The 15,692-nt window shown below is 59.6% G+C and overlaps 3 protein-coding genes across 7 annotated transcripts; 2 read left to right on the top strand and 1 right to left on the bottom strand.

The window, feature by feature from the left end:
* Positions 1-2,762: 2,762 nt before the first annotated feature.
* Positions 2,763-4,117, top strand: SCGB1C1 (secretoglobin family 1C member 1). The gene is made up of 3 exons (XM_029207059.1): positions 2,763-2,814; positions 3,424-3,622; positions 4,084-4,117. The coding sequence occupies exons 1-3, from the start codon at positions 2,763-2,765 to the stop codon at positions 4,115-4,117; spliced, it is 285 nt and encodes a 94-aa protein (XP_029062892.1).
* A 1,085-nt stretch (positions 4,118-5,202) lies between these two features.
* ODF3 (outer dense fiber of sperm tails 3) lies at positions 5,203-8,722 on the top strand. Of its 2 annotated transcripts, XM_029209256.1 has the most exons (6): positions 5,203-5,877; positions 6,048-6,248; positions 6,733-6,834; positions 6,978-7,099; positions 7,935-8,075; positions 8,398-8,722. In XM_029209256.1, the coding sequence occupies exons 1-6, from the start codon at positions 5,769-5,771 to the stop codon at positions 8,485-8,487; spliced, it is 765 nt and encodes a 254-aa protein (XP_029065089.1). In that variant the 5' UTR covers positions 5,203-5,768; the 3' UTR covers positions 8,488-8,722. The 2 variants fall into 2 exon arrangements, with proteins under 2 accessions (XP_029065089.1, XP_029065090.1); XM_029209257.1 differs by lacking the exon at positions 7,935-8,075 and having other exon boundaries at positions 5,769-5,877; positions 8,398-8,487.
* Positions 8,723-9,942: 1,220 nt separating this feature from the next.
* On the bottom strand, positions 9,943-15,657 carry BET1L (Bet1 golgi vesicular membrane trafficking protein like). Of its 4 annotated transcripts, none has more exons than XM_029209590.1 (4): positions 14,085-15,657; positions 12,779-12,870; positions 12,481-12,537; positions 9,943-12,354 (listed from the first exon to the last, which is right to left on the bottom strand). In XM_029209590.1, exons 1-4 carry the CDS (start codon positions 14,101-14,103, stop codon positions 12,187-12,189), a joined length of 336 nt encoding a protein of 111 aa, XP_029065423.1. In that variant the 5' UTR covers positions 14,104-15,657; the 3' UTR covers positions 9,943-12,186. The 4 variants fall into 4 exon arrangements, with proteins under 4 accessions (XP_029065423.1, XP_029065422.1, XP_029065421.1 ...); XM_029209589.1 differs by having other exon boundaries at positions 15,059-15,657; XM_029209588.1 differs by having other exon boundaries at positions 9,943-12,537.
* Positions 15,658-15,692: the final 35 nt, after the last annotated feature.

Here is a 15,692-nt window from a genome sequence, read left to right as displayed (position 1 = left end):
GGAATCTAGAAGTCGTGGGCAGCACTAAGGCCCCACCCAAGGCGAGGTCTTGACATGAGGTCAGCACACCCTGCTGAGTGGGCAAGTGGAGAGGAAGAGGTGGAGTTATCCAGTGTCGGGGGGAGAGGGTGGGACAGGAAGGGGGTTTGACCGTGAGCGAGGGAATGTTCTTAACCATGGTGCGGTAGATCCAGGCCAGGTGGACTGGATGTGTGTAGGACTGTGACGGTTGGCCAGAGCAGTTCCTGAGTAACTGCTGCGCACCAGAGGCAGCGAGCTGAGGGAAAGGACATGGCCAGAGGCAGGGGCACCTGAAAAAGAAATTGAGCAGGGAGTGCAGTTATTGGTATTGCAAAGACCAGGGGATAACCTTGACAGTGACTGACTGAAGCGGGTGGAGGGCAACACCACAGGAGGGGAGGAGGCCAGGCGAACGAAGGTCAAGGTGTGGGATGGGCTAGGTATGTGCATAGCAAAGTCACCAAGAATGGTACCTGGAGGAGTGAGCAGAGCAAGACAGAACTGAGAGGCTCAAATCCTCAGCAACCGTGAGAGATTGTTGGGGATTCCGTAACTGACGGCGCCTGTGAAGGGCTGCAGGAGCAACGTTCAATAGCATGTGATTCCAGGGGCCTGGCGTTTGGGGAAAAAGAAAAACCGCAATCCAAACGTAGTAAAGGGGGGCACCCAGCCCACCTCCAGTCGGGGCAGCTGTTTTGTTGTGGGAGGGGGCGGCAGATCACTCTCAGAGACTGAGACTGTCTTTGCCAATAGTTTATTCAACACAGGTTCACGGCGGGAGTTACAATAACTGCTCAAGCCAGTAGCATACAGGATAATGTCTCTTTACAATAAGCCAATAAAGAAATAACATAATCCAAACAAGCGACAGGTGAATTACACTGTTGTCCCACACAACAGTGACAGGAAGGTGACAGGAATAAAGTCCACATCTAGTCGAGGTGTACCTCTTCTGTGAGATTCTCGAGAGAGTCGGCTTAACCAGCCGGGAGCCGGCTTCCAGTGCCCTGTTGCTAGGGAGTGACCCTGACACAGCTCACTTCATTCTTAAATCAAAACAACTTTTCTTCCAAAAAAAACTGATTTTGGTCTTGGTCATAAAACAACTGGTGGATTAAAACAACTTCACTCAAGTCATAAAAAAGTGCATTTGAAATCATATCAAACCAACACACAGCACTCTGGAGACTGGGAGAAAGTGCAGAGGAAGGGGAATAAATGCTGGGCGGACGGTCTCCACTGGGGCCGGAGGGATTCAGAAGGGCAGATATCCAGGCCCTGCCCCCGGAACCCTGCTTCCATGGGTCTGGACTATGTCACAGCCCAGGGACAGCACCTTTAAACATCTCTCCAGGTGGCCCAGCAAGCAGCCAGAGGACCACTAAGTTAAAGAAGATGATGTGGGTCCATCAAAGCATAATCAGAGCAAGGCCTGTCCCACTGACCAGAACCCCCTGGGCCTTTGGGGACGGGGAGGGGCTCAAATTTGCCGAAAGCAGTCTCACTCATGAAGCCACATTGTTTTGTTACAGATGACCTCATTACACGTTATTTCTCCTATATTCTTGGAATTGTGAGCGGAAGTAGGTTATATCGCCCATGGATTTCATTTCATGTTAGCAAAGGGGACTACAGACTATTTGTTATAAACAGACACTCAAGTGGATGAGAAGCTCTGAGTGCTCAGAGGATACAGGACAAGGGTCTGTGGTCTGTGACACACTCAGGGACAGCTAGGGGCAAGTGAGGGGCAGGGTGACAAGCAGAGGCAGGGTAACCAATCCGGACAAGGTTGGTCTGGAGGTGTCAGTAGTGAATGAGGAGCCCCCGGGGGCCAGGTAGGGCCTGAAACCCTGGATCCTCACAGGGACCCTGTGGAGAGTGGGCCTGTCCTGCAGGATGCCATTGGCCACCAGGTGGCAGCATGGGACAGGAGAAGAGGGCCCACAGCATAAGGGCCAGACTGCAGCACTGCTCTAGGGGCCATCTAGTTATGGGCCCAGGTGTTGCAGCCCCCTTTCTCCATCATAGCACTGGACTGTCTCCCCCAGATCCTAGACTTCCCCAGGCTGGATGACCACAGAATGAAGCTGAGTCAGACTGCAGCCCCTCCTCACTTCCTGCAAGTGACTGTAATCCCACCAGGTCCCAGAGATGGCCCAGCTCCTCACCCCTCAGTCACTCTCAGGCCCACCCTCCATCCCCTGGAGGCTGCTGCCCACTTCGGGCCTCCCGTGGCCCTGGGCCCATCTCCTACCGCCCAGATCTGCAGACCCCAGGAAGTCCCCCACCCCTGCCCCAGTGGAGACCTCCAGGCTGTCTCAGGGATCAGAGCCCAGCGCTGGCCCACAAAGCATGCTGAGTGGAGGGGGGATTCCTACCCCAAAAGAAAGGCCTGGGCCTAGCCCAAGAGCCTGCCACTCTCAGCCACAAGCCAAGCGAGGCTAGAGGCCCTCAGCATCCCCAGCCACACCACCCTTCCTTGCTGACCAGGCTCCCGTCGCCCCCTTGCCTCTGTCCACTCACCCCAAACGTTTGCCAAGCACCCCTCACACAGCACCCCAGGCCCCTTGCTGCTCGGCAACCACTGCTGGGCAGGGGCAGAGGACACACCCTCGGCTGCCCCCCCCGCTGCTCGCACTGGCTGGGTCCTGATGGGCAGGTCGGACCCGCCCCCAGGACAGGTGCCTGTGAGGCGTAAAGCAGGCCCAGGCAGCTCCTGAGGAGCCTGCGCGTCCGCCATGAAGGGGGGCGGCGCCCTCCTGCTAGTGGCGCTCTCCTTGCTGGGCACCCGTGCTGAGTCTGTGCGCTGACAGGTGCTTCCAGCACATTCGGGGGGCTGGTGTCGGGGGAAATGGGCGGGAACGTGGGAAGCTAGAAATCCAGGCACTGGGCCCCGCAGTGATTGGTGCCCACCTTCCCAGGCACCCCAACCCACCTCCATCACAGAACACAGATGTGGACAATGACCCTGTTGCCCTTGGCGACCCCAGTCCCCAGGCAACCCTACCCCAACCCCAGCCCAGCTCAACCTCTCTCCCAGCCCCTATGTCACCACCAAGCCCAATGTCACCAACCCAGCCCAGCCCAGGCTGACCCTGACCCCGATCCAAGCTCCAGGTCAGCCAACCTCACACGGAGGGGAAATTCCCACTGAGTCAGAGGCTTGGCTTTCCTTCCTCAGTGACGCTAGGGAACCCAGAGCGGAAAGAGGCCGCTGAGGTTAGGGTGACGGGAGGGGTCTGCGGGCAGGTGGAGCTGAGGGATGTTTTGGAGGAAGATCTGGGGCAGGTGAGGGGGACATTGATGGGGAAGGTCTGGAGACCGCTGAGGTTAGAGGTGGGAGGTCTGGGGGTGGAGCTGGAAGGAGTCCTGACCTGGCCTCATCTCATCCCAACACAGGACTGGCCACGGGGGAGGACAACAACGAGTTTTTCATCGACTTCCTGCAAACGCTGCTGGTGGGATCTGCAGAGGAGCTCTGTGAGGGGCCCCTGGGCAAGTACGACGTCAGTACAGATGCCAAGGCAGCGGTAACCAAGCTCAAGTCCTGCACACATGGCCTGCAGCCCATGCACAAGGCGGAGCTGGTCAAGCTGCTGGTACCGTGGCCAGGGAGGCACCCCACTCCATAAAGGCCTGCAGCCCTAGCAGGACCCACAGTCCTACTCCTCAGGCCCTCCACCAAATGCCATAGCCCCTCATCATCCACCCAGTGCAGCAACCCCGTACCCCAGCACCCCACAGACACCCTGACCTGCCTCAGCCAGCAGGGGTGGACATCCCAGACCTCATTGCCTGCAGAGCAGCCCTCAGCCTCCCCCTACATGCACATACATGCATACGCACACGCTCACACCTGACACACACACAAATGCAAACACACATGTGCACACCCCGCTTCCCCAGCTGCTGGAAGGGGACTTGCTGCCATGTCCAGAGCCCACCATCCCCCCAGAGGCTGGCCCGGGCCTGTTTGCCTGATGGAGCCGTGGCTCTCTAGTTACTCATCACCGGGCACGGGAACCCCAGGCCTCTTGGCCCACACGTGTCTGCCTTCCGGGTGCAAGTGCTGGGCAGTCAGGACGATGCCTAGTGGACCCCAGATGTGGCTCCAAGCAGCCGTAGGACCAGCCGCACAGGCAACCATGACGACGACACCCCTTCCACTTCCCTGTGCATGAATTTATCCTCAAGCCATCCAATCAACAAAGCCTCCTGCAGCTCAGCCTCCGGCTCCTGTCTCTCCCCACCGTCAGGCACACAACTACAGGCTCACACATAGGATCATGTGAGCGGAGCACACACGTATAAGTAACCCCACACAGAGGGCAGACCCACCAACAGAAATCCAGGCAGAGGCCCTTGTAGGCAGGTGGACAAAGCAAGACAGACAGATAGGCGAGACATGTAGATGCAGGGAGGCATCAGGACACAAGAAGGCCTGCGGAGGCAGAGGTCGGGGGCAGGGGCTCAGAGCGGGGAAGGGCAAAGAGCCCCAGAGAGAGGAAGTGGCCAGGGCTGGGGGAAGAGGCTGGGTGCTGGCGCTCTGCATCTGAAGGTTATCATTTTGAGACAATAAATGTGCACAATATACACATGACACGGGTCCAGGGGATTGAGAAGTCACCCAAGGAAAGAGACGGAGCCCCAGCCGGAGCCCCAAGAAGGACATGCTAACGAGGACACTCAGGGTCCGACGGGCGGGCACAGCCAGCATGATGCAGGAGGGAGAGCAGGGTCAGGGAAAGGGCCCTCAGCAGAGCAGCAGCTTCCGATGCCAACTCCTGCCCCCACCCCAAACCAGGGCAGCCCTACTGCACCCTGGATCCCAGCATCCCCAACAGCCAGAGCCTTCTTGTGCCTCAGTTTCCCCAGCTCAGTCCTTCCCCGGGGGCAGGACTGAGGAGGTTCAGCTCTGCCCCTGAGGACCTTACTCCTCGGCCACTCGGACTCTGGGTCCCATGGCCTCACTGTCCTAGTCCAGGACCTAGTTGTCCCCTTCCTGCCCTCTGCGCCTCTGGCCTGCACCCTGCAACAAGGAGCAAAGACCCGGTCCCGAGCCAGGCATGGGCGGGGGGGCGGGTTCCACGGGCTGAGGTCATTGTCTCCATCACACGGACAGTGATCTAGAACCCACCACCCCACAGAGCCACATTCTAGAGCTCAGGGGCCGGGCCCCTTCCCCAATTCTCGAAGCCCCCAGGGGGAGAGGAGAGAGAAGGACAGGCCTTCCTCGCCATGCTCCTTTTCTGGGACTCCCTGGCACCGAGGCCGGTGCGACGGGATTGCCTCTGAGAAGGCTCGGTCCATAGGTTGCTCTGAGCATTGCTCCTGGACTAAGGAGGTGAGGGCCCCTCCAGAGCAGACCCCTGCTCAGCCCACGGCACAGTCTCATCCCAGAAGTTCCCCACGTTTGCCCACTGCTCCTTGCCCAGTCACGTCCAGGGTCCTCTGAGTGGGAAGCACCTGCGCAGACCCCCTCAGAGCCACTGTGGGGTGGCCCATGAGCACTGAAAGAGACATGGGCTTGTCCACGAGGCTCCGAGGCTCCTCCCCTTGCGGGGGGACGGGTTGGTGCGGCAGAATCTCCCACTGCTCTGAAGTCTGGGCCTCAACTCGAGACCCCACTGAGGAGGCTGTGGCCTGCAGTTCTGCCCCTCTGTGGGGGCAGAGGCAGTGATGGGGGTGGAGTGCCCAGGCCTCCTAGCACCTTGTCACCCTTCCATCCGTGGACAGAGCCAGGCATGGCGGAGGAGGTATGGGTGGGCACCTGGAGGCCCCATCGGCCCCGGGGACCCATCATGGCCCTCTACAGCAGCCCCGGACCCAAGTACCTGATTCCACCCACCACAGGTAAGCGCTTGGGAGCCTGGGAGGGGGCAGGAGCCAGGTCTGCGGGGAGCCCGGGGATGGCCAGGGCTCATCCCTGACTCCCAGCCCATCAACCCCTCTGGGGTCAATGGGGGGTCTGGGGGAGAAGGGCAGGGTCTGGCTCCAAGCTGCTCAGAGCCCCTGCCCCACAGGCTTTGTGAAGCACACGCCCGACAAGCTGCGTGCACCGGCCTACAGCTTCCACGGGGCCCCCACGCTCCTGGCAGAGAACTGCTCCCCGGGGCCCCGCTACAGCGTGAACCCCAAGATACTGAGGACTGGCAAGGACATCGGCCCCGCCTACTCCATCCTGGGGCGCTACTGCACTAAGACCACGCTGACCCCCGGCCCTGGTGACGGACTCTGGCCCAGCCCCAGCCCCGCTCCACCCAACCCTGCTGCTGGCCACTGCAGGCCTGGCTGCAGTATGAGGGGTGTGAGGGGTACAGCCATCCTCACCCTCCTGACCCACGTTTCTCCTCATGAAGGGATATCATCAGGCCCGGAGGTGGAGCTGTGACCCCACTGCAGCCTCTGAGACCCTAGTGCCCTACTCTGACCTGGGCCTTCCTTGGCCAAAGTCACCGCACCAGGCCCAAGTCAGACTCGCCCTCCTTCTCAAAGCAGCCCCTGCCTCCCCCCAGCCCCTGCAGCCAGCATTTCCATCGTGGACACCCGTGCACAATCCCGGTCGCCACTCACTGGGGCCCAGAGGCCCCAGGCCTGCGACATCGCAGGTCTTCCTAGAACCGCCCGAGCAGGCCCGGGCACCTGTTTGCATCTGCTGGATGGTCCTCCCTGTCCCAGCACCCACACCATTCCTCCCCCCACCCGCAGGCCACTACTTTCCAGAGAAATCTACCAAGCATGTGTTCGACTCGGCGCCCAGCCACTCCATTTCTGCCCGAACCAAGACCTTCCGAGTGGACAGCACCCCAGGTCCGCCACAGCCCCGATGGCCTGTGGCTGACCGGGTCGAGGATCCCGGGCAGGGCGGGTGAGGGGGGCTGGCCTGATGGGGGTGGAGACTCTGGGCACAGGATTCCGTCCAGCCTGAGACTCGGCACTTGCGCCCCCAACAGGCCCCGCTGCCTACATGCTGCCCGTGGTGATGGGGCCCCACACTGTCGGCAAGGCCTCCCAGCCCGCCTTCTCCATCAAGGGCCGCAGCAAGCTGGGCAGCTTCAGCGACGACCTGTACAAGGCAAGGGTCACCCGGCTCGGGCACAGCACTGCTTACCCCCTAGAGAGACGGCCCATCGGGCCCCTTCCCCCAGAACCTAGGACCCACCAGCCTGACCCCCATCCTCCCGAAGCCTCTCAGCTCCTTCATCCTCTTGGAGCCTGCCACACGTCTGTCCCCACCCCCACTGGTTTACATCCCAGAGGTGAGGAGGGGCAGACAGTGGAGGAGGACGAAGAGGCCGAGGCTCGGCATGGAGACCGATGGTGCTGAGGAGAGACGAACACCTCAACACCCAGTGTGTGGGTGCTGCCTGAGTGGGGTGCTGCCTGAGGGGCGAGGAGCAGTGTGAGACACGGTGGCATGCAGGAGGAAGCTGACAAGAGGAGAAAAATAAGCTGGGACATATTTGGGGGAGGAGGGTTCTGGCTGCAGAAACAGCCAGTGCAAAGGCCCTGAGGTGCTTGTGTACCCGGGAGCTTGGGGAGCCTGGGGAGACTGGCAAGGTGGCATCACAGCACCGCTGACCTCACCAGCCCAAGGCCCTTGAGTCCGCAACTAGGAAGAGTCCTCTCTCACACACACTCATGGAAGGGACAAGTCTGGGGCTGGCACAGACTGGGGTGTCATTGCCACGGCGAGGCTGAAGGGAAGGTGACATCCCACACAGAGAAGGGCCCCAGAGCACTGGGGTACTGTCACATGGTGTGGCCATCGTTTGCAGACAGAAGAGTCCCCTGACACACAGACACACAGTGACTTGGGGCCTGAAACCCAGTGTCTGATGCCAGCCCCTGCCCTCTGGGGTCGCACGCCCTGGCAGGCCGAGCCTGTGTGAGCCTCTTTCACCTCCCAGACCCCAGGTCCCGCAGCCTACCGCCAGACCGATGTCCAGGTGACCAAGTTCAAGGCTCCACAGTACACCATGGCTGCCCGAGTGGAGCCCCCGGGGGACAAGACCCTCAAGCCAGGACCAGGAGCCCACAGCCCTGAGAAGGTCTGGCAAAAGCACGGCCCGGAGGGGTGGGGTGGGGACGGGCCTGTAAGCCTGCAAGGGTCACGGGGGCCAGGCACCATCAGAACACTGTGCGTTCCAGCACCAGCCTTCCCCAGCCGGCAGGCTCTGTGTCCCCAGTGTCCCCAAACACTGGTGACGGTGAGCGCTGCCGAGTGTCACCACACACCAGGCTCTGAGAGGGGCTTCCTGCTGGTCACCTTGGCCGGGGGGTTAGGGGGTACAGCAGCCCCGGCCCCAGTGAGGGCAGAGCCTGCGGGGCGGGGGCGGGGGTGCCGGCCCCTCACAGCCTCTCCTCTCCCAGGTGACAGTGACCAAGCCCTGCGCCCCGATCGTCACCTTTGGCATCAAGCATTCTGACTACATGACACCCCTGGTCGTGGACGTGGAATAGCCCTGGCCCCGCCCCACCCGTCACGCTAAGCCTCTGCACATCGTGTCCCCCCAACAACAGACTCCCCGAGCTGAGGGCTTTGGGCGGCTCCTCTACCAGCTGGGCTGCAGCCGGCCTGGCCCTGCAGGGCAGAGCATGCTTGCTCGGACAGTTGTGACCAGCTATTTTTTCTATGCTTTCCCATTTGCTAAATGTGCTTCCTGCTGTGCCCAGATATACAATAAATCACGGATTCCGTTAGCGATGGTTCGCCTTGAGGGAGGATTAACATTTTCCAGAAAGGGGCCCCCACAGGCGATCATGCCAGCCCCTGTCAGGTCCCACCCTAGCTTCCAGGGCCTGGGGTCTGAGCAGAGAGGAGGGCTCAGGAGCATCAGACGCTGCTATGCCTGCCCTTCTGATTCTGCCTGGAGCGCTGCCCTCCGCGCCTTGCTGTATCCTCCAAAGACGGTCACACCTGCATTCGTCCCTTCCCATGTGGTCCTCTCCCTGTGTGACTGCCTCTCCCCTGCTGAGGTGGGGTCTGTGTCCCTCCCCTGGAATCTAGAGCCTGTGACCGTCCTGAATAAAGTGATGCTATGTGACTTCTGAAGCCAGGCCATGCAACGTACAAAGAAAACAGCTTCTGCCTGGCCGTCCCTCTTCTCTTTGCTCACCGTCACACCAGCCACCATGTTGTAAGGAAGCTCAACACATGGCAACACAGTGAACCCAGCTGGGCCCCCAGCTCACACCAGCAATGACCTATAGACGTGTGTGAGCCTTCAGCAAGTGGCAGTGCCAGTCTCTTGTCTCCAAACAGAGACCTTAACATCACAGAGCAGAGACAACTGTCTCCACTCTGTCTCAAACTCCAACAGTAACCGTGAGACATAAACTATTACTGCAACTTTAAGTGACTACATTTGAAGGTGATCTGTTAAACATCAAAGATAATACGGGAAGCATAAGATCTGTGCAGCGAAGGGGGTGTCTGAGCTGTGATGAAGAGGGGCATTTCCAGAGGATGCCCTGGAGTCCAAGGCCAGCCTTGAGGAATGAAGTCTAACCTTCACCCTAGCCCTGGGCAGGCAGCCCTGTCACCCCCGTGGGACCGCGGGCTGCAGCTGCACTAAGCATAGCACAGCTGCTGACCCTCCCTCAGCTGTGACCGTGTCAGGCTACTTGTTCTAAACACCTCACCTGCATCCCTTTAATCCTGAAGAGGTAATGCTAGCATCTTCCCCACCTGAGTCACAGAAACTCGCGCAAAGGAAGGTCCAGCGGCAGGAAGCGGCGAGCTCACGTCTGCCCGCCTGAGGGGATGAGTGAGGAGGGGAGAAGGGACCCAGGAGAAGGAAAGCAGCAGAGTCCAGACCACTGGTGCCCACGGCCAGTTTACGGAGCACAGTCAGTTCCAGACAAAGCTATCTGAAGTCCCCAAGGAAATGAAAACACCAAAGGCTATGGGTTTACTTCATCACGAAGCTCTTTATTCCAAATTTTTATTGCTAAATGTGTTGTCCATGAATCATGGGATAGAACCTGGCAGTTCATCCTCACCTGGCACAGAGGGAGGCTCCAAGTCCTTCTGTTTTATGGTCTCCGGGATCAACCTCGGTAAACCCCACTTACCCACAGGATTAGGTGCTCAGTGTACAGGGCTGAGCAGGGAAGGCACCACAGGAAACCCTGCCGACACAGCGGCAGCAGGGGTGCCATGCTCCCTTCAGGAATTCACCTAACACAATGAGAGTAGGAAGCAAGAAAGTAAACCAGAAAGAAACTAGAACCCAGACCCCCAAATAGCTGGAAGGGCTGCAAAGAGCCGTGGAGGTGGAGAAGTGGGGAGGCACAGACGGAGACCTGAGCAGAGAACACAGCAGCCAGTGTGCCACCCTGAAGGCAAACTCTATAAATTCCTGGTCTGCCTTGGCAAGACAAGGGGGAACACCACATAAAAGCATCTGCGGGGGGAAGGCTGCCATGGCTGAGCCACGTTCTCAGGAAGCAAGGTTAGCAGGCCCAGACAAGGTGGGGGCCGCGGAGCTCAGGTCTGGGTGTATCTGCAGGGCCTGCGGCAACCAGATGGAGACACTGCACAGGCAGCAGCTGTTGAGCTTGGTGACCGGAGGACAAAGCCCCACGACAAGGTTCAGTGTGAGATGAGAAGCAGGCGAAGCCAAAGCCGCAGCGCACGGGCGCTGGGGGTCAAGGCAGGACCAGAGACCTGCGAAGGAACGTCCAGGAGGACAGGGAAACAGCCAAGCCCCAGAGACACGGAGACAAGCAAGGCAGTCTCACCGGGGGAGACACAAGCACACGCTGGACGAGACGGCGCACTCAAGTCGCAGGTACAGTGGAAGGGAGGGCACCAAAGCAAGCGTGCGAGGTGAAGCCAGCCTGCCGGGCGGAGGACGAGGGGAGGCGCAGCAGCGGCACCAGAGGCGCGGTGCCCGGGGCCAGAGACCAGCAACGTGGGGCAGCAGGTGCGGCTGGCGCGCGTGACCGCGCATGGCACGAGCGTGCGGGGAGGCGGACGGTGAGCCAGTAGCCCTCAGGGAGTAAGGGGGGCTGACTAGGAAACCAGAAGGTCGAACAAGGGCAGGGAAGGACACAAGCCGGTGACTCGTTTCTTACAAGTGTTTTTTGTGAAGACAAGGATACTGAGGTCTCAGTGGGGTAAGAAGCCACTGGTCTGGCTCGGCCTGTGGTTCAGTTCGAGGTTCGAGTGAGCAGGGGACTGACCGAGTGGGCGCTGAGGGCCCAGGGAGAGGTGGGCAAACACCGCAGTGGAAGGGCCAGGCTTGGTGGGAACTGCTCGCTGACCCTCAGAAACTGACCTATAGGTCCTATGAAGAGCCCTTACTTGGAAGCCTCCATCTATACCCACGAAAGTCCCTCCTCACACCCTGCCTGACTCTGAAATGCCAGATGGACTTGTTTCCAGAGATCTGGTCTCCTGGAAGTAGATCCCTGGTGCTCTGGGTAGATCTTGAATCGTGAGAAAGTATCACTTTCTGCACCTGGATACATGGCCGGGAGATCACCAGAATGTGAGCCCCATGCTTTCAGCGAAGGCTGCAGTTCCCAACTCCATCCACAACCCCTGCCCTTCCCTGAGGGTCGGGCTTCAGCTGTGGGACTGGAAGGCAGGAAGAGGCCTCTCGGCAGGACCCCTGACTTCCACTGGTCCACGGATGCCCAGCGGCTCTGGGCAGGAGCAACTGCCATCTCTGGGTTGAGAACACTCGGCTGAAGGTGACAGCGATGATCTGAGGTTCACCACCACACCCCCTTCCCACGTCAGCTCCAAGCATCTCAAATACCAGACGTGGCCTTATCCAGACAAGAACAGCGTAGAAGAGCCTTGAGATGTTCAGAAACTCGAGGGCCAGGGGAAGAGCTGCTGTTCACAGGTGACCGTGTCCAGGATTCCCAGCTGCTCTGCTTGGACCTGACTCTGCTGGGGCTTCTAGCACCCAAGGTGGCAGAGGAAGTGGGCCTTGGCTACCCCATGAAGATGGGCCCCTTGCACACATGGGACCAGCTAACACAAGCTCACTGGGTCAGAGGCTCCCAGCCACACAGGAACAAGATTCCTAAGCCACAATCGTCGTTTCAAAGGAGTATTTTGTCGTTAAGTTCTCTGGCCCAGGACGCCAGGCAGAGGCGGACCATGCTTGCCCGAGGCACCCGCAGAAGCCAGCTCCCACTGGCTCACGTCCTTGGCCTCGACAGGAGGTAGGAGAGGATGAAGAAGACCACGATCAGGCCCATGGCCATACCACACAGAAGCTTCCGGTTGTCTCGCCCAGAACGTGCCATTGTGGAAAAGCGCTTCACGCTCCCCGTGAGGAGGCCCGTCACACTCGTGAAATCTGTGTCCTGAGGAAGGAATCCCATCATCGTCACACAGGGGCGGCGACCCCACAACACACACACATGTGGGGGCTGCACAGCAGGCGGTGGGGAGCAGAGGTGACCGTGACACTCACAAAACACGGGCCTTACCATGCCGCCCAGGCTCTGGTTCTGGTCTTCCACGTCCCTATCAATGTCCAGGGCCAGCTGGTCAGAACACAGAAGAGGCAGGGTCAGGCCAGGACAAACACAGCGGACAGCACCTGACCCCCAGCAAGACCAGCAGAGGTCAGCAGATCCAAATGCCACCTGGGCCGCACACAAGTGAGTGTGCCACAGACGGGACAAGGATGATGGAACTACCTGAAATCCTTCCAGGTCTTCACCCTCCCTCCGATACCCCCTCCAGGATGCTAGGTGGAGGCAAAAGGAGAGGACCACCACTGACCGATTTGAGCCTGGTGACCTTGGAGGCCAGGCTGTCAGCCATCCGCTTGTTCTCCCGGTCTAGAATCTCCTCCACAGCGCCGGGGCTCTGAGCTGCAAGTAAAGACAGAGGTTGAGGGCATGCATCCACCCACGAGCATCCCCTGGACGCCTGCACCTCAGCCCTTTGTGGCCTCAGGGCTCTCACTCCAATCCCATCTGGCCCAGTCGGGTGTCCGGAGGTACTGGGCCCTCCTGAGTCTACTGAGCAGGTCCCGCCCTAACCCAGGATCCAACATGTGGACTCCACACACAAGACAGGCTGTATAAACAAGTGTGCGTGAGCACATGTTCTGTGTACTCATCCAGGCTGGGATGCGTAGGCACCTCCAAAGGGCTCAGTCCAACCAGCACTTCCTGACATTCTGTGACAGAACCTGTACCATCCCTCCATGGATATCACCAGCGACGTACACAGAACCTGTTCTCAGAGAAAACCAGTGAACTCTGGTAAAGCCTTAGGAAAGCCTTAGTAACAAAGGTTGAGACTGATCCCAAGAGCAGGGCCTAGGTCTGCTCACTTCTGCACCCCACACAGGGCCTTGTATGACACCCAGAGCATGGTGTTTGCTGAGACCTGGCCCACGACAGGGGCTGGGCTTGGTGATTTAAAATTACCATCCTATCGGGTAGATGACAACTGCCTCCCCCAAAGTTCAGAGTGCATATTTGCCTTGGCCCAGATACCTCAATGAGACTTATCTAATAGGAGCACAGCCCTAAGAACCACGAATGTGTACAGACCCCAAAATTAGAGGCGTTAGCGTCCTACCAACCCCTTGTATCCATTAATTCCTTAAAGGTCACAACAGCCCAGCGAAACAAGCATCGGCATTCCACTTGGCAAATGAGAAGAGGGGCTCCCGGGGGGCAAGTGGGGCACCCTGAGCCCGAGTCCGTACGCGGCCTGCTTGGGCCCTCTCATCACGCGCAGCCCCCACTCCGAGGGGGCTAGCCTCCGGGACCCGTCGACCAGGCGGCCCGGCCGAGGTCCCGGACAGAACCATCTCGCAGAGGTGGGGACTGCGGGCCTCCGGACCCCGCAGCTTCACGGAGCAGCTGGGCAGGAGCGCCCACAGGGCCCCAGGGACTCCTCCACCGCGCTGCTGGCTGCAGCCCGGCCGCCCTGCCCCGTCGCCGCCCGCCCCGAGGGTCTCCCGGACGAGGCCACTCAGCGGGACGGGGGGCAGGCAAAGGCGGCTCCTGCGGGCAGCGGCGTTGGTTCCAGCGGGCCCCGCCGCCATCCGCCTCGGCTCTCCCGCACTCACCCCGAGCCCAGTCCGCCATCCCGTACAGCTCCGACCCGGGGATCCGTCTCCGGCTCGGCTCGGCCACAACCTCCTCTGACGTGGCACACTCGCGGGAAGTGGCTTCCGGTCCCGCCCCTTCCGCCTCAGGCCGTCCGACTTCCGGCCGAGGTCCAGGCCGCGGGGGTGCGGCAGTGGGAAAGGAAGGATCTGACGTTTCTTCCACAGCTTGGCTTGGGGATGGGGCGAGCCCTTTGCTTTTGGGACCCCTGGGTGGTTAGTGTCTTTAGTGTCAATTAGGGTGCCGATAAACACTCCCGCAACCATTCCCGCCTAAGGCGGCTTCAGGTCCTAACTGTGAAGAGCCCACGGGCCCTTTCCCAGGCGAGAGAGGCTCCTCGCCGCGACCCCGCCCGGGCCCTGAGGCCCGACCCGGCCCGCCCGGCTGCGGTGCGGCTAAGAAGCGGACTCGGTGCGAAGGCCGGCTCCAGTTACTGCCGACGGAACAAAGTGGAGATCAGTGCCTAGAAAGTGCCTGGAACCAGCGAGCAGTGCAGAAGTCGCAGGGGTGAAGCACTCCGAAGAAAACAAGAAACCAGGAAGAGGAGTGGGAGCGTAAGGGGAGTGGGGACGGTAGGAGCCAGTGCTTCTTGACTTTGCACCTGGGCACTGACAAGGGGCCTGACACAAAGTAGATACTCAACAAAGCCTTCTTGCCCAGTGGATGGACTATAAGTTACCACCCAACGTAATGGAGCACTTGCTGTGTGTCATTTAGTCTGCCTGACAATCCACTGAAATGGGAACTTTTATCATCTCTGCTTTTCACGTTGTAAACTGAGTCCAGGCCAGACCAACAGGTGTGCCTGCTTAAACAGCAAGGAAGTCACCGCACATGACCAGGCTTTGCCTTCATCCTGACCTCCCCTCCCCACTCTCCCCTTTCTCTCGGCCACAATAATGACGTTTCTATCTCCCACCACGGCCATTCCCACCTTTGCACTGGCCACTCCTTCTACTTTCCATGACCTTCTTTCAGATCCTTTCCTGGTTCACTTCTTACCAACCGGTCTCAGCAAAAATGGCACTTCTTCAGGTCTCCCTGCAGTCCATCAAGCCCCTTTTCTTATTCGATCACAACACTATGCCTAAAGTCGTCTCGTTTGCCCGTTTTTCTTGGTCTTCACCTCTGGCACATAAGCTGCACGAAGACAGGGACCTTTGGGTCCTGTTCACCCGCATCCCGGCTCCTCGCATGCAGTAGGCACTCAAACGCCTGGTTAGAAACCGAGTGGTCCCGGGGTTGCAAAATCCTTTCCACCTCGGCTTTCTCCTGGACATCTCATTCGTTCTGTGCATCAAGAGGAGTGTTGGTGTTCGTGTGATGGAAGGGTGGGGGGCTGAGATCCTCTCCTACAGGGAATTCCGGCCCAAGAAGCGAGGCTCGCCGCTCGGTTCAGGGGCGATTCGGGCCCAGAGGTCGGACGATCACCGAGTCGGATTTTGAAGCCCAAGTTCACTTGGCGGCAAAGCCTTTGGGTCCTAGAGGGGGGCTGTTCCAGGGCTCGCCACTTTAAGGCGCGCGCAGCCCAGACTACGCCGCGCACACCCTGTCCCGGCCTTCTCCGC

This window comes from Monodon monoceros, unplaced genomic scaffold, assembly GCF_005190385.1.
Source record: "Monodon monoceros isolate NGI ecotype Baffin Bay Population unplaced genomic scaffold, NGI_Narwhal_1 Super_Scaffold_7, whole genome shotgun sequence".
Taxonomy (NCBI): Eukaryota; Metazoa; Chordata; class Mammalia; order Artiodactyla; family Monodontidae; genus Monodon; species Monodon monoceros.
Note: the sequence above shows the minus strand (reverse complement) of the source record. Positions and strands in the feature narration are given on the sequence as shown.

Coding starts and splice junctions, on each gene's coding strand:
- SCGB1C1 (XM_029207059.1), top strand. CDS start 2,763: ATGAAGGGGGGCGGCGCCCTCCTGCTAGTGGCGCTCTCCTTGCTGGGC. Junction 2,815..3,423: donor GCTCTCCTTGCTGGGCACCC/GTGCTGAGTCTG, acceptor ATCCCAACACAG/GACTGGCCACGGGGGAGGAC. Junction 3,623..4,083: donor GCGGAGCTGGTCAAGCTGCT/GGTACCGTGGCC, acceptor GTCTGCCTTCCG/GGTGCAAGTGCTGGGCAGTC.
- ODF3 (XM_029209256.1), top strand. CDS start 5,769: ATGGCGGAGGAGGTATGGGTGGGCACCTGGAGGCCCCATCGGCCCCGG. Junction 6,249..6,732: donor CACGCTGACCCCCGGCCCTG/GTGACGGACTCT, acceptor CCCCACCCGCAG/GCCACTACTTTCCAGAGAAA. Junction 8,076..8,397: donor GAGCCCACAGCCCTGAGAAG/GTCTGGCAAAAG, acceptor CTCCTCTCCCAG/GTGACAGTGACCAAGCCCTG.
- BET1L (XM_029209587.1), bottom strand. CDS start 15,089: ATGGAAAGTAGAAGGAGTGGCCAGTGCAAAG. Junction 12,871..15,058: donor AAGGAGTGGCCAGTGCAAAG/GTGGGAATGGCC, acceptor CTTTACTTGCAG/CTCAGAGCCCCGGCGCTGTG. Junction 12,538..12,778: donor AGGTCACCAGGCTCAAATCG/GTCAGTGGTGGT, acceptor TGTTCTGACCAG/CTGGCCCTGGACATTGATAG.